The sequence below is a fragment of the Mixophyes fleayi genome, chromosome 4 (genome assembly GCF_038048845.1).
Source record: "Mixophyes fleayi isolate aMixFle1 chromosome 4, aMixFle1.hap1, whole genome shotgun sequence".
Lineage (NCBI taxonomy): Eukaryota > Metazoa > Chordata > Amphibia > Anura > Limnodynastidae > Mixophyes > Mixophyes fleayi.
The window spans coordinates 193,320,543-193,337,638 of NC_134405.1; the positions used below are offsets into that span (position 1 = coordinate 193,320,543).

Genomic DNA, 17,096 nt, shown 5'->3' on the forward strand with positions numbered 1-17,096 from the left:
TTGTAAACCAGATGCAGTGCAGATATACAAATGATGCACTGGGTCCACTAGGCGCATGCGTTTGAACTCCGTCTTTTACACTTTTTCGTGTTAATTGAAAAATGCTTTACGCCACGATTTGTTGTCTCTGTGATCTTATGGCCTATGTGTGCATGTTATCAAAATTAAAATTTCACTGCTGCATATTCAGATTTTGAAAATTCATATATTTGTAAAATATTTATTGGGCCCCCCCTTTAATTAATTAAATATTTTCCTATTTTCACCTAAAATACTGCTTTTTGGTGTCTCATTTTATGACTTAACTAACAAATGGCGATAAAGGTATACCTTCTTTTTATGTTTTACAAGTCTGTTTGATTTGTTTTATTATTATATTTTATATGTGTGTCTAATGTGTGTGTATTAATGCATTTAAGATTTAAATAATGCCATTGGATGGCGCACAAGAAATCTCAATGAAAGTAGTGTGTGAGATTTGTTTATTGGCACATCTGACGTTGTGTAAAATTGCTTTTGTACCATGAATCCGGTGCTTTACTGTGGCTCATATTCTCCATGGAATACACTGACGGACCCATGTACAGCCAGCTCCTCTCAGCGTTATTATTCTGGGCTATACTGCAATATGCACATCACAAAGGAAAAAACATAAATTTCCAGTTCCCTTCCACATGTTTTTGGATCATAAAGGATCCCTGTTTTGTTATTCTTTTATTGCACTAATGGTTTCTGTAGTAATTAGTATAGTACGTCAGTGCAACATGACAAATGCACTGGTAAAAAAGGGTCTCTGTGGCTTTTTTTTCTCCACCATTCAACTAGTGGGGTTCTTGACATAGTAAACTGTGCCCTCTATGTCAGTGAGATGTAACTTGCTACACTTAACAGACCGCATGAGGGTCTCTATAACCTTCAAGTGCCTCACATTACACATTAGTGCCACATGTTACCTTCAATCTCAGCAGTTGGGTAAAATAATACATTTAATCAAAGAGAGAGACATCGCATGCCCTTAGAATAGTCACTCAAACCCCCCACTCACTCTAAAACACCCCTCAGACCCAGTACAGGGCTCACTCACCCAACACACCTCCATGTGCTATTTTGAACCCCAGCTTCTTATATATCCCACTTGCTCTTAAAAAAACCCCTCAACCCCCAAACTCACCCATTTGATAAGAGATGGGGCCACGGCTGAAGCATGGAGGGGCATAACGAAGATGATGAGCTGGGACAGATGGGGCATAAAGCAGGGAAAAGGGCTGACATGTTAGAAGCAGGGAGGAGCTGGGGGCCGCAGGCGAATGCTCTGAAGTCCATGTGCCGCCCTTAGGGCACCTGTTGCCCATCACTGCTCTATGTACTCTATTATTTTTTGTTAATTTACTTTGTATTTACAGTATGCTTGTACCTAAACTTGTACCCACTATCTGTTGATCAAATTCAGGTGATAGTCTGGTTAGTCTAGTGGAAAACGTGCTATGCAGTTATTTAGACTTTTGCAGCATAAAAACAAGTTTTTTTAAAAATGTTCTTTACTTTTTGCTGCTTTCCAACACATAAGTCTTATGAGAGATGCCATAGCATGCATCTATACGCATATGGCCACACTTATCCTTGTATCAATTTTGTCTAATGTAACAGTACAGTAAAATTGCCTTTATTGGCATCATATTTTTATGTTTTAGCTTTTCATGGATTCGAAATGGCACCCATTTTGACATAGATAAAGATCCACTGGTGACAATGAAACCCAACTCAGGAACCCTTGAAATAAATATTATGAATGGTGGAAAGGCAGAAGCTTATGAAGGGGAATACCAGTGCTCTGCCAAAAATGACCGTGGGACTGCAGTATCTAACAGTATTGTTGTCCGTCAGTCCAGTAAGTGATTGTATATCAGTCCATTATTTCATTTTCAAACATGTACTGTTTATGATCTAACCATTTGCAAAACTTATATTATTCATTCATATTTATAATGCATTTATTTATTGCTTTCTTTTATTTTATTTTGCTCATTTTTTATTTACTTTGCTTAGCATGTTTTCAAGTCAGTGTGTTTTTACTTAAAAAGCTTTTTCCTCTTCAATATTTATTTCAATAAAATAAGTTCCACTGAATTAGATGTACAGCTGTCAATGTTGCAAAGAATATCCATTTGCTTTTATTTTTAGCACTGAATTTTCTGTTTAATTCTCTTGCTTTTCTTTTCTTTGATTAAAGACATCTTTAAAATCCTCAAAGCCATCTTATTAGAAGGTAACAGCAAATCATGTAAAACTCTGGTTAAGTACTGCATGGAAGTACAAACTGTTCCTCAAACTTTCCTATTTGTGGGACCCCCGAGACATCCTTATCTCCCAGAATGATACAATATCAGTACTGAGATTGTAGACAACACAAAGTAAACCTGGGTAATGTATGAAGCAGATCGAAAAAAACAACAAAATAGTAAATTAGTGCCAGAGGTGAAACATAGGGCCTGATTCATCTTCGGAAGATAGTGACATTGCGTTCTGTATCTTGTGTGAAATTGCTTTGCACATGCTCAGAAATACAATTTACGCCAGTGAACCTAATTGCATCCAATCCTTGTCAAACACAAATGATGGCTTGAAGAGCGAAACGCAAGCGGGAAAGGGAGGACACACACAGGCAATGTACAGTAAGGGCATGTCGAGGTCGAATGCACACACAATCGTCCGATTCAAGCTCTGGACATCTTAGATAGATGTTTTTTAGCCGTATCACTTGCATCAGCTACAGGGCAGGTCTAAATGCTGACTGATAACTACACATATGCATGCCAGGACATGTGTTTGCAAGTAGGGAAAACTATAAAAATGCATTTTATGTACAGTACGCATTATAGAACATCCTGATTTATGTATTTCATGTAAACAAAAATATATTTTTTTTACATATATTTTTTATTAATGGTTATAGCATTACTACTTGTAAATGAATTTGATAAAATTTTGTTTTGCGCATGCATTCTGATGGGACTTTATATTGCACATATGCCTGTGCGTATCATTCACTGTGTTCTGTCTGTCTACATACAGCTAGAAACATATAGCCAAAGTGTACTTATACTCATATTCAAATGGAAATGTTTTCTGAGATCCGCCAGTACTTGAATGCGTGCGTGCAAGTTATGTCTAATTTTTTTTTAAACACAAGTTGCATTCACATCGCGTTCGAATGTGTATCAGGCCCGTAATCTTCATTCTCACTAGTTATTTAAACAATATTACAATATTGTCACTAATTATTTAAATGCCACTCCAAATCCTGGCAGCTCTATACAGTTCTATACTTCATTACCCAGTGTTTATCTTTATTCACCAAAATGCATTGTTGTCCATTGCACAAATACCCTGTATGTCATGACTACAAATCCTCTTTACTTTCCTTTTTTTTTCAAGCCATTCATTGTACCACCCAGATGTCCTGTCCTTGGTAAAATGTTCTATTTCATGAATGTGAATTCTAGTTATTTCTTTCTCACATTAAAATGTAGGAAATTACAAGATTTAGAAGTAAGCTTGTTTTTAGATGTTTGTTTATAAATATATGAATGTAACAGTATTGTAATTTATTGTGCCATTGATTTGGAGGTTTGAGTTGTTATGCCAGGCCAGAGGAAATGCTGCCATTAGCTATAGTCAGTCAGATAGAGGCATGCTGAGTAGCCAGTGTGAGTCTTACTTTCAGGATGTTAGCGAGTTCAAAACACTTATATTGTATTTACCACACACTGCAGTAGTAACATTGAAATGGAAAATCTCTGTTTGAGGACTTTCTTCACAGTGAGAAATGCACTTGTTACACAAATAACAGAGAACGCAATTGACAAAATTATCTTAAAGTAGAAATGTTAGTTTAGTTTTTCTTTTAAAGTCATATTATGTACCACATGCTTAAGCAACTAAGCTGTGCTGAGAATATAACTAATGGATTATGCACCATAATCACCTGTGGTCTTCTCAGTCACTGCTTTCCTGCACCAGCAGTCCTACAGCTACCCCGGACTTCACTTAAACCACTTGATAATGATTGTATGTCTTCAACATGACTGTACTTAGAGTTCAAGATGCTCTAAACAGGATGCTCACATTTCACTAGAGCCTAAGAGCTTTATTTGTGTCATTGTCCATACATCTGATCTTGAATGAGGACCCCTGCTACCGTAACCGTAACTGCCATATAAAGTTAATGATCATTTGATGAGGGCAAATTTGCCATAGGTAGCAAGAGTTTAACTTTTTATCCAGTGTGTGTTTTTTTTTTTGTTTGCAGGATCACCACTCTGGACTAAGGAGAAAATTGAGCCCATTGTAATACAGCAGGGTATGCCTCTGGTTTTACCATGCAAACCTCCAAAAGGTTTACCACCACCTCTTATATTCTGGATGGATAACTGTAAGTCATCAAGTGTTGATTATTCTTAGCCTACCCTTATTATTGGAGATCTGTTGTACCATATATGAGAATGGGCATATTAGTCCCAGCAAAAATGTACATTTGACTAGGCCAATTTTCACTTTTATTTTCAATTTTGCCAATTTCCTCATGAATACCTTTACCACTTCCTAAGTGAATTTTAGTTTAATCACATTTTGTTTATTTTGGGAAAGTGTTTTAAGGTTTTCTTATGGCAGCGTATTGTAATAAATATTTTCTGTGGAATATATATAATGAAGACAGGAATAAAAACTACATTCTTCTGTTTTTGTGTAATTGTTTCCTTCACTCAATTTAAGCTCATACTAAAAAATTATCCAATCATAGAACTAGCAAATATGTGTTAATTATTCAAAGCCTGATGGAGATTTAAAGTCCAGACAAAGCCCATGTTTCCATTTCAAAGTGTGTGACACTAATTCAAAACCATGATTATCACTCATAATGTATACTATTGCTTTTTGTATTTGCGAGAGAACAGATAGAAATGGAATTAATATATACATCAATCAACCACAACATTAAAATCACCTGCCTAATATTGTGTAGGTCCCTTTCGTGCCTCCAAAACAGCTCTGACCTGTGGAGGCATGGACTTCACAAACCTCCAAAGGTGTCCTGTGGTATCTGGCACCAAGATGTTAGCAGCAGATCATTTAAGTTCTGTAAGTTGTGAGGTAGGACCTCCATGGCTCGGACTTGTTTTTCCAGCACATCCGACAGATGCTCGATCATATTGGGATGTGGGGAATTTGGAAGCCAAGTCAACACCTTGAACTCTTTTTTCTGTTCCTCAAACCATTACCTTGCTGAAAGAGGCCACTGCCATCAGGGAATATCATTTCCATGAAGGGGTTTACTTAGTCTGCAACAATGTTTAGGTAGGTGGTACCTGTGAAAGTAACATCCACATAAATGCCAGGACCGAAGATTTCCCAGCAGAACATTGCCCAGAGTATCACACTGCCTCTGCCAGCTTGTCTTCTTCCCATAGTGCATCCTGGTGCCATCTCTTCCCCTGGTCAACAATGCACACACACCCGGCCATCGGCTTGATTTAAAAGAAACCGTATTTTATCAGACCAGCCACCTTCTTTCATTGCTTCATGGTCCAGTTCTGGTGCTCACGTGCCAATAGTAGGCTCTTTCTGTGGTGGACAGAGCTATGCAACCCCATACGCAGCAATCTGCAATGCACTGTGTGTTCTGACACCTTTTTTTCATAGCCAACATTAACTTTTTCAGAAATTTGTGCTACAGTAGCTCTTCTGTAAGATTGGACCAGATGGGCTAGCCCTTCGCTCCCCATGAGCCTTGGGCGGCCGTAAACCTGTCACTGGATCACCATCTGTCCTTCCTTTTGAGACACTTTTGATAGGTAACCACTACATACTGGGAACACCCCACAAGACCTTCCATTTTGGAGATGCTCTGACCCAGTTGTCTAGCCATCATAATTTTGCCCTTATGAAAGTTGCTCAGACTTTTATGTTTGCCCATTTTTCCTGCTTCCAACACATCAACTTCAAAAACTGACTGTTTACTTGCTGCCTAATATATCCCACACATTGACTGGTGCCATTGTAACAAGATAATCAATGTTATTCACTTCACTTGTCAGTGTTTTTAATATTGTGGCTGATTGGTACAAGTCCATATTTTTGCTATTTTTATTTAAAGTATTTCTTTGTGATCATGAACTATAACTGAATGCTTCAGTCCTTTTAAATAAATGTTGTATTGTAATTATATAGACAAGAACCAAATCAAGGGTTAAATGGATCAAACTGATTTTGTTTCACCACTGATTTGAGGTGATTGTATGGCCGAGTTTTAAATCGCCCAATGTATTAAAGGCAAAATTGCTGATAAACTGACCAAAAACTGGTGTTTCGCCCAACGAAGCGTTCAACATGGCCGTCCTGATTAATATAGTTCACTACAAACAAACCATCGAATCTATGTAGTGGTGCTAAACAGCTAAAACAAAAGAAGTGCTTGTGAAAGGTGAGATTGCTCAAATAGCATGCAGTTTGAGCTAGCTTGCCATTCATAATATAAGAGGAGACATCACTGACTTATTAATTATTGTGGCAATCAATATTTAATGATTATCAAGATAAAATGTAATTAATAATTAACTTATGGGGCAATTTTTATTGTTCATTATATTAATGGGACATTATGAATATATAATAATATTAAGGGGCAATAATATTTGATTGCTATTGGGTGCAATATTTATTTATGAAGGGGCAACACATATTATTTAGCACTACATGTACCAGCATGCACTTGCGTACATGTGCAAGCTTTTATTTGTAGTGCTACAATTGTCCAATTTAATGATGTACCCATCAGGAAATAATAAATATCTACTATTGCAGACACATCTGAATCTGTCACATATCTATATTTGCAAATGAGAAGGAGACAATTTCTGGAATAAATTGCAATTTTGATAATGGACTGCTAATTTGGAAACATTTTTAGAGATATTAAGTACACAGTTTTATAGTGAACTTTTTTCATTCAATTATTTACTGTAAAATGTATGACACTCTTGCCTGTTTTGATTGTGTAATGGCATGTTCTTGGTTTACATTAGAAAAGATATGAAGTTACCAGGACATGGAGAGGTTCGCAGGTTCTATCTCTGTAATATTTCTCCTTTTTTTTCCGTGCAGTCTTCCAGCGGTTGCCTCAGAATAGAAGGGTTTCCCAAGGTCTAAATGGTGATCTTTATTTCTCAAATGTTCAGCCAGAAGACACACGAGATTTTTACATCTGTTATGCAAGATTTAACCTTACTCAGACTATCCATCAGAAACAACCTATTTCTTTAAAGGTTTTGACAAGTAAGTAGGAATAGTCTTTAATCACTTACATATTTAAAGCTGCACTAACAACTACTGAAAGCATAGAAGTAATGTGCTCCTTGCTCTATTCCTCCATCATCTGACATCCAGGAAAAATGCCTTCATGATGCAGCCCTCAGGGCTCCAGCTAAGAGGAGCACATTAGTAACATTTTACAGTAGGTGGTAGTGAACTTAGTACCACCAAATGAGTAATGTAATCTAGAACTTTATTACTATTTTTACACAAAAACATTTACATTTTTCTGCTGTACCAAGGATTACATTTTATTCCAGTATCGATTTTATTTGTAGACATAGAGATTGCTGGCGATCTGACTACACTAGGGGGGGAATTCAATTCCCCCCAAAGTACCGTCGTGCTAAAACTATTACCTGTATTACGGTAATAGTGCGTGTACTTACCGTTATTAAGGTAGTTCTAACGCCGGCTTTTTGCTCGCAGCTCCCTGAGCTGTGAGCAGAAAGTCGGGTTAATATTACCATAATAACGGTAATTTCTATAATGCGGAAGTACTCCGGGGGGTGGGGAATTGAATTACCCCCTATGTTGTAGTACGATTACTACTTTGTTAGATTTCTGCTTTGGTTCAGTAAATAAACTTAAACACAGTTTGACAGAAAACAATAATATCGAGCTTCATAACCTTCAGCCTGTGTATGTGCAGTTATTGGCTACACTGTAACATATGCATTTCTGAGACTGGTATGTTTTCTCCAACCAACTTAATGAACAGATCTCTCCAATTCGGCTGTACTGTGTGGTCAAATTAGGTACAGTAAGGACGAATGACCGGATTTAGTAACCATACAGATATTACATACTCAAATTGAAAAACAGAGCAATGGAGCTTATCGATCACATCTAACTGCGCCTCACCACCACTGAACTACAGTGGACTGGGCATGGTCATTGCGGAGTGATGTGGAGCGCCCCTCTCACTTCTGGGATTCTAACAATTTGCCAAAAATAAACATGCTTCATCCTCATGTGTGGATAGCTTAATTTGCAGGTAGCAGGAGGGATGGCAAAGTAGCCAGGTGTTTGCATGTATGTATTTGTGTGTGTGTATGTATGTGTGTGTATATATATATATATATATATATATATATATATATATATATATATATGTGTGTGTGTATATATGTGTGTATATGTCTATGTATATATATGTGTGTATGTGTGTCTATATACATATATGTGTGTGTGTGTGTGTATATATGTATATATATATATATATATATATGTGTGTGTGTATATATATGTGTGTGTGTGTGTGTGTGTATATATATCTGTGTGTGTGTGTATATATGTGAGTGTGTGTGTGTATATATAAACAGAGAGAGAGAGACATACTTAAACAGATAGGGGTGCTTCCATGGTGCATTATCTTTAATCAAATTTATTTAACATGGTACCTGGTGAGAATTAAAGTTAAACTAAATCAGTCTAATATACACAAGGCAAATACCAGCAGGGTTTCCCACCAAGTGCATTTCAGAAAATAACCCATTTTGTGGGTTTGCTGATCCACATGAAGATGGTGGGAGGAGAGAATGTGTAAACGTCCAACCTCTCATCTCTTTAGGTATCTTCTCTTGTACATGTGTGCTCATTGTGTATCACATGCTTGTAACAGTAAGTTTGGATTATTGTAGAATTGTAGAATCTTCCAAGTGTAACATTCTTTTTGTATTTGTTTACATTAGAATTCACTAGATCCTTGTACGTGCTATGTCACTGATACAGTTGCAGTTAAGAAAGCTAATTTAGAAATGTAATTTGTTGAACAAGCATTTTTTTCTTACTGTCACTTAACATTTCAACCACTAAATTTATAATCTGCAGATCCCTATTTCTTTTTGCAGAACACTCCCTGCTCCAATTGTGCCATTAGACATCAGTTACAGTTTGATATATCATATCTATTACTATGTATGTGCTAATAAGTTATTAAAAATACAACATACTGGAAGTTTGTTCAGTTTTTAGTTGTAAAACCTTTTTTCAGTATTAGAAATGTCCATAAATAAAACAATATCAGTCTTTAAGATGAGTCTTTTCAAGGCCAGCTTAATCACATACCCCGATCTTCTTTATTGTCAGGAAAATCGCAGCCTCCTCTGACAGATGCTTGTTTTGAATTCTCAGTCTCCTCACAGTCAGGGATAGAAATGTATCTGCTAGATGTAAAGCAGGGTCGTCACAGTATTGTATGGTATAGGCTTCATACCTGCTCCTTCAACTGGTTGCTTATGTCTCATTAAAACAAATAATGTTATAAAGTGTTTGTAGCTTGAGTTGTTCATGAGCATTTTAGGACCACTTCCAGGAAACTGGCTGTGAGCAGTGCAGTAATGATATAGGGGACTGAAATCTTCCCATTAATTGCAGTATTGTAGTTTCAGTGGGAATTTTAAATATATGAATTTGTTGGCTGTTATTTTACTATTGGAACTTTCCTGCATCAGTTTAGTGATTGCAGTAATGGCAGCGATTGAAAGGTTGTGCTAGGTCACGTCTTTATTACATGTCACTTGTGTGTTTAAACATTCTATACATTGATTAAAGAGCGTCTCGAAGTAAAAGTTCAACTGGAAGAATCAAAACGCAACCAATAGAAAATATAGAATGATACCTTATTATCTCCTACTCCTTAGAGGAGGTGGAAAAATACTGCCCTTATGCTGGAAGAAAACTTCATTGTGTCTTTACACAAAACAGGTAACTTCCCCTTGAGTGAACCTTTTCTAGCCATTTATCTCATTAAATAATCTCATTTTATGAAGCAGAAACTCTTTTTGTGGTGCACACATATGCCCAACCCTCACTCACCTAGGAAATCCTCTGGTGCGCCAGGCTCCTTCCATCACATGGTGCACTCACGTTTTGAAGGCGTTTCTGCATATGATAGAGACAAATGGAGGGGGACAGGGAAAGATTAAGGTTAGCAAGGATAGAAAATTTCTTACTTAATAATTGGGTATGTTTTTCAATAACATGTTATTTCATATTATTTTCATGGATTTTGGTTTTGAATATTGGAATTTGATATGTGTTTTCCTTTCGTTCTAAAGCACATATTACATCACCTATGTTATTATGCCGCTGTGCAAGTTTTCATTAGCCCAAAGAACATTATGCTATTGGGATCTGGAATTTATATTTTGGAGTGTTCAATGTTTAGTTTTTTAAAGTTAATAAATCTAAAGAATTCTTTAATTCTTGTCTTGGCCACAAAAAATCTGATATTGTTTATTCAATATATGAAATTTTAACCCAATACTTGTCTCAGTTGGTGGCAATGTTTTCTTATTAGTAATATTTTAAGTGCCGCTGTCAATTATTTATGCTATTCTTTTTTTTTAGCGGATGCTTTGAATGACACTATAGCTGCTAATTTAACTGACACTGATTTTTATGGTGGTGAGTTTTGGTAAAATAAAATATTGATTAGTATCTTCTTTAAAACTATAATTACACGACTTCCTATCAACTTCTGATTGTAACCATTAACTATATAGATACTGTACTTTGTCTTCCTTCTTTTAACAGTCAATTTACAATTGGCATAAATTACTGTACTACGTTCTCTTAGGACACTTCTATTTAAGTAATAAGAATAACATTAATAAAGTAAAACATGATTGACTCGTTCTATCTGTGTTTAAGCATATGGGTACTATTTACTGGACTGGGATGAAAAATTAGAGAAATATTATATGTGGTAGTTTGCAATAAAACACAAGAAAGTAGTAAACAGTCTTTTGACATTACACTTGGATTCTTACAGATGTATCTTGAAATACCTTTATAGTTATAATGGAGCCCTAAAATACATTTTTAATGAATATTTGAAATGGTGCCATACATAGTAATTTTCAGAAGAAGATTACTAAACAAATGGCCATATCATGCAACTCATTGCTATATAAATATCTGTAACATGTTCAGTTCCTACCTCTAGCTCATATATTTAGCATCTTGAAGGAAGTAAGGAATAAAAGGGATGAGTACACTTCTCATGACATTACCGTTTCTCTGAACAACATACTCTCGCACACTCCTTTTCCATTTAGGTTTGTAATTTAATTGAAAATGTGCTCATGTCCTATAGTGAGGCTTTTGTTGTTTCCCTGCATGTACATACACTCTGCTTTATAACATTGACTGATAATGGCAAAGTTGTCAATGTCAGAACAAAACATGTTATTGATTTAAATAGCATTTCTGTTTTTTGTTGTTAAGTATATGACTAGAAGTATTGACAAACAACACATCATTTTAAGAGAACATTCATCTGAGTAATATTGGTGAAATTGGGCGGCTCTTTAACAATCAAAAAGGCACACAGTACCCTTCTTCTCAGTAATAAGTTAAAACAATACATTTAATCAAAGAAAGAGACATCTTTCTGTGTCATATCGGCAGACGTTTAAACAAGTGTTAGAAGCTGTAATAAACAAAACTGACAATAAAGCAGATGGCCCTGGGGGCCACAGGTGAAATTTCGGAGGGTCACATGAGGCCATGGGGCCATCTGTTGTCCATAATTAATGTAAAGTATGTAAGCTTATATAGCTATACAGCTAAGCTTATACAAAAGCGAAAATGCCATTATTCACATTTGTAAGTATGGTACCTAAATATATCTGTATATGAAGTATAGGTTAAAAAAATAAAGTAATTTTGTTTTCTAACCCGGTACAGCTTTAATCAATAGATTAATATTTTATTGCAATCTCAGTTGGAAATATTAGAGGGAATCTTAGTTTTTTATTTTTTACTTTTAAGTTTTAGGTCTGCAAACTTCAATTCCACCAGGGTCACATTGCCTTTTTCTATGTTAGATGAAACATGTCCCAGTGTTCGCATAATCAAGCAATACAGTATTTCATATCCCCTTTCCAAGCCGTTGCATAGAAAGCTACATAAATAAGACATGAGGCTCCACAGGGGGGTGGCTTATGCCAATTATTATATGAATCGCACATGTGATCGTTCATTAAAAATACAGTAACTATGGGGCTGTTACTAGTATTTCCTAATTTTCTCTAGAAAGTTATTTAAAAAAACCAAAAAAAAAACCATTAGTAAAATGAGTGGTGTTAATCCTGCTTTCTTTATCTTTTCCCTCCAAAAGTAAAATGTATACTAATATTAAATAAAACATTATGGAAACATCTTTGCATGACTTGTATAATATTTAACTATAACTATATTCTATACCTTTCTAGAATTCATTTCCGTTAACCCCTGTCAAATCATCTCTTCAAACAATCTTAGTAGTTATTTGTATGCCATAGGAGGATTTTGTAATGATGTATCTTTTGTTGTTTGCATCCTCCAGATAGCCCAGTTGATAACAGAAGTCCGACTTATTTGGTTCCCACCGGCCATACAAGTAATAAGACAGTACTGAGAGGGGAAGTTCTCCTGCTGGAATGTATCGCTGAAGGACTGTAAGTTTCTAGCTAGGACCACTCTACTGGGCTTTATCTGGTGTTGGGGAATAACTTTACATCCAACTAGTCAAAGGAACTTACTATTGCAAAGTCATGTGAAAATCACATTTAAAGCTTCTGTGTTAGCCAGCTAACTAAAATAATATTAATCACCAGCACCAACTATGCCTAATATGCACATAACGCCATTCTTGTCTTTTGTTCCTTGTTATCACATTGTTGTATTTGTTTCTTCCACTGACATTGCATACTGTTACTCTAATTTGTCTAGAATCACTACAGAACTCCTTACTTGGTGTACAATACAATTGTGTTTGTGTGGTAGAGAATTTAGACTGTAAACTTTAGTCAGCAGGGACTGATGTGAAAGATTACATATTCGCTCTGTGTGATTGGCTTTATATAAATAAATAATAATAATTGGGCACAGATATACTGCACAAATATTGTGCCTTGTGGTGGAACAGACAACTACTGAAGATGCTTGGATGTTAGTCAAAAGGGACTAGGCTTACAAAACAGTAGTAATAATAATAGTTACACAATACATTTACACTGCTGTTTTTTTGCAATTCTGTAAGGAAAATATATATTTTGTAGTAATATGGTTAAGTTGTATGAGTAACAGTGTGATGCAATGTGCTACATATTCATGTCAAAACCCTTTATTACTTAATCTACACCATATTGTTGCACACAGGGTTAGTCAGTTAAAACTGACAGCTCAATAGAATACCAACTCTGTACATGTCAGCTGCTGGAGTATTGTCTGGTAGTACATTGTCACCTTTGCCTTCCTGTTCTCCTGCCAGTCACCAATTAGCAGTATCTTACCACAGATCAGCGGTGCTTAGGGGCATCCAATAACGTTTATTACATTTTCTTTGTTTCCAAATTATGTAACAAAATATAGCAGCTTTATGAAATATTACTTTTAGAGCTTCTAAATAAATGAAATGTATACTGAAAATGCTATACCCCAACAATAGAAGCTAACACATTGTCATACTCTATGTCATTTCATGGGCAATTGTGTAAGCAAGAAGTTTGTTTAGAGTATATAGATCACATGAACAAAACATGAGTTATTGGTACTGCCCTGTACAAGCACTCAGCCATTTGTAGGTTTAGATGAAAATGGATGGTTGAAAGAAGAAAAACATCACTTCTAAGTCCATCCTCTGGATACTTCAGGTGTATGTTTTGTGTTTTTGCATGTTTTTATTACATTAGTTGAAATGAGCTTCCTATGTAAAGTGTGCCTAGAAGCTACAAAATGCTGCAAGTATTAGCCAATGCTTTTACAAGTATTAATTAGTACAGCGGACATTTGTGAAGAGCAAATGTTCTGCAGTACCCTGCTAAACAGGAAGAGTTCTGTGATACGCACCTTGTACACCTCTTAAATCTTGCTTAAGTAATGTGTAAAATCATGGCCAAAAGTTTTGAGAATGACACAAATATTATTTTTCACAAAGTCTGCTCCCTCAGTTTTTATGATGGAAATTTGATGAATTGCAATCAATTTCAAAGTCCCTCTTTGCCATGACAATGAACTTTATTCCAGAAACAACATTTCCACTGCATTTCAGCCCTGCCACAAAAGGACCAGCTGATATCAGGTCAGTGATTTTCTTGTTAACACAGGTGAGAGTTTTGCCACGGACAAGGCTGGAGATCACTATGATTGAGTTAGAATAACAGGCTAGAAGCTTTAAAAGGAGGGTGCTGTTTTAAATCATTGTTTTTCTTCTGTTAACCATGGTTATCTGCAAGGAAACATGTGCAGTCATCATTGCTTTGCACAAAAAGGACTTCACAGGCACGGATATTGCTGCTAGTAAGTTTGCACCTAAATCAACCTTTTATCGGATCATCAAGAACTTCAAGGAGAGAGGTTCGATAGTTGTGAAGAAGGCTTCAGGGTGCCCAAGAACGTACAGCAGACGCCAGGATGTCTCGTAAAGTTGATTCAGCTGCGGAATTGGGGCACCACCAGTGCAGAGCTTGCTCAGGAATTGCAGCAGGCAGGTGTGAGTGCATCTGCACACACAGTGAGGCAAAGAATTTTGGAGGATGGCCTGGTGTCAAGGAGGCTGCAAAGAAGCCACTTTTCTCCAGGAAAAACATCAGGGACAGTCTGATATTCTGCAAGTACAGGGATTGGAATGCGGAGCCCTGGGGTAAAGTAATTTTATCTGATGAATCCCCTTTCAGATTATTTGGGGCATCTGGAAAAACGTTTGTCTGGAAAAGAAAAGGTGAGCACTACCATCAGTCCTGTGTCATGCCAACAGTAAAGCATCCTGAGGCAATTGATATGTGGGGTTGCACCTAAATCAAGGGAGTGGGCTCACTCACAGTTTTGCCTAAAAACACAGCCATGAATAAAGAATGGTACCAAAACATCCTCCAAAAGCAACTTCTCCCAACTATCCAAGAACGGTTTGGTGATGAACAATGCTTTTTCCAGCATGATGGAGCACTTTCCCATAAGGCAAAAGTGATAATTAAGTGGCTCGGGGATCAAAACATCAAAATTTTGGGTCCATGGCCAGGAAACTCCCCAGACCTTAATCCCATTCAGTACTTGTGATCAATCCTCAAGAGGCGAGTGGACAAACAAAAACCCACAAATTCTGACAAACTCCAAGCATTGATTAGACAAGAATGGACGGCCATCAGTCAGTATGTGGCCCAGAAGTTGATTGAGAGTATGCCAGGGCGAATTGCAGAGGTCTTCAAAAAGTGGGGTCAATACTGCAAATATTGACTCTTTGCATAAACTTAATGTAATTGTCAATAAAAGCCTTTGACACTTATGAAATACTTGTAATTTTACTTCAGTATACCATAGCAACATCTGAAGAAAAGGTCTAAAAACACTAAAACAGCAAACTTTGTGAAAACCAATACTTGTGTCACTCTCAAAACTTTTGCCCATGATTGTAATCATGTGGTTGCATAACAGGTGCATAGTCCACGTGGAGAAAGCTCATGATCCGCCCAGCTCTTCCGATCAGCTATTTTCACATGTAAAATCCATGTACGTTGCATAGAGTTAAGCACAATTATTAAAAACGGATGCAGTTGCACAACAGGAGGTGTATTTTCGCATTACATTTTAATATCCCATACCGATGAATAGGTCTGAATATAGATAATAGATAATACAATTATAGATGGCTTTTTATGAGCACTTTTTACGTGCAAATATATTTCTGCAAATATATACCCCTTTATTTGAAACATTGGTGATGTGTTCATTTTTTAGTTGTAAAACCTTTTTCTGTATTAGAAATGTCCCTAAATAAAACAATAGCAGTCTTTAAGATCAGTCTCTTCAAGGCCAGCTTAATCTCATACCCTGATCTTCTTTATTGTCAGGAGAATCGCAGCCTCATCTGACAGATGCTTGTTTTGAATTCTCAGTCTCCTCACAGTGAGAGATAGAAGTTTATCTGCTAGATGTAAAGCAGGGTCGTCACAGTATTGTATGGTATAGGCTTCATACCAGCTCCTTCAACTGGTTGTTTATGCCTCATTAAAACAAATTATATTATAAAGTGTTTCTAGCTTAAGTTGTTCATGATCATTTTAGGACCACTTCCAGGAAACTGGCTGTGAGCTGTGCAGTAATGATATAGGGGACTGAAATCTTTCCATTAATTGCAGTATTGTAGTTTGAATGGAAATATGAATTAATTGAATTTTAATATTGGAGCATTGCTGTTCTTCATTAACATAGAGTAAGTTGTAAGTATGGAGAACATAATGACAAATATTGAAATGTTGTACAAGATCATTCATTTATTTGACATTTTCTCTTCATACCTTTGATGTTTGTATAGAATATATTGCCTATCATCTGTTTGATACAGACCTGCTACCTTGATTTTAATTTTTACATTGTGATTCCTGGGTCACATACTCCATAAATATTCAAATTAATATTCCATAATATACTTAATGTGCTGTCCATACAGCACACATTATGGCACTAATATTTACCAAAGATGTACAATTTGATAAAATAAAAAGTACTTATTATAGCATAAATTTCATTTGGTATGTGCACTATGACAAAATGGATTTCCTTTTTTTAGCAAATATTTTATGTATGTGGTACGCAACTGTCCCCTTAAATATTTTCATTTGCTACTAAATAGCATATAAATCTTAACATGCTCCGATATAACCTTCACAAGAGATCATATAATCTCTAATGTCTCATAAGCCCCAATATGGCCTTTATATCCATATTATTTCCTACCCTAT

At 36.2% G+C, this 17,096-nt stretch overlaps 1 protein-coding gene across 13 annotated transcripts in view; it reads left to right on the top strand.

The window, feature by feature from the left end:
- The window catches only part of NRCAM (neuronal cell adhesion molecule), a 200,955-nt gene that overhangs the window by 107,438 nt on the left and 76,421 nt on the right, over positions 1-17,096 (top strand). For 11 of the 13 annotated variants that reach the window (XM_075209044.1, XM_075209042.1, XM_075209046.1 and 8 more), the window contains 5 exons: positions 1,692-1,888; positions 4,310-4,432; positions 7,162-7,332; positions 10,723-10,779; positions 12,704-12,815. In XM_075209044.1, coding sequence (XP_075065145.1) covers positions 1,692-1,888; positions 4,310-4,432; positions 7,162-7,332; positions 10,723-10,779; positions 12,704-12,815 — 660 coding nt within the window. Of the gene's footprint in view, positions 1-1,691; positions 1,889-2,230; positions 2,267-4,309; positions 4,433-7,161; positions 7,333-10,722; positions 10,780-12,703; positions 12,816-17,096 lie in introns of all 13 variants that reach the window. The other 2 variants (XM_075209041.1, XM_075209045.1) reach the window with 2 other exon arrangements.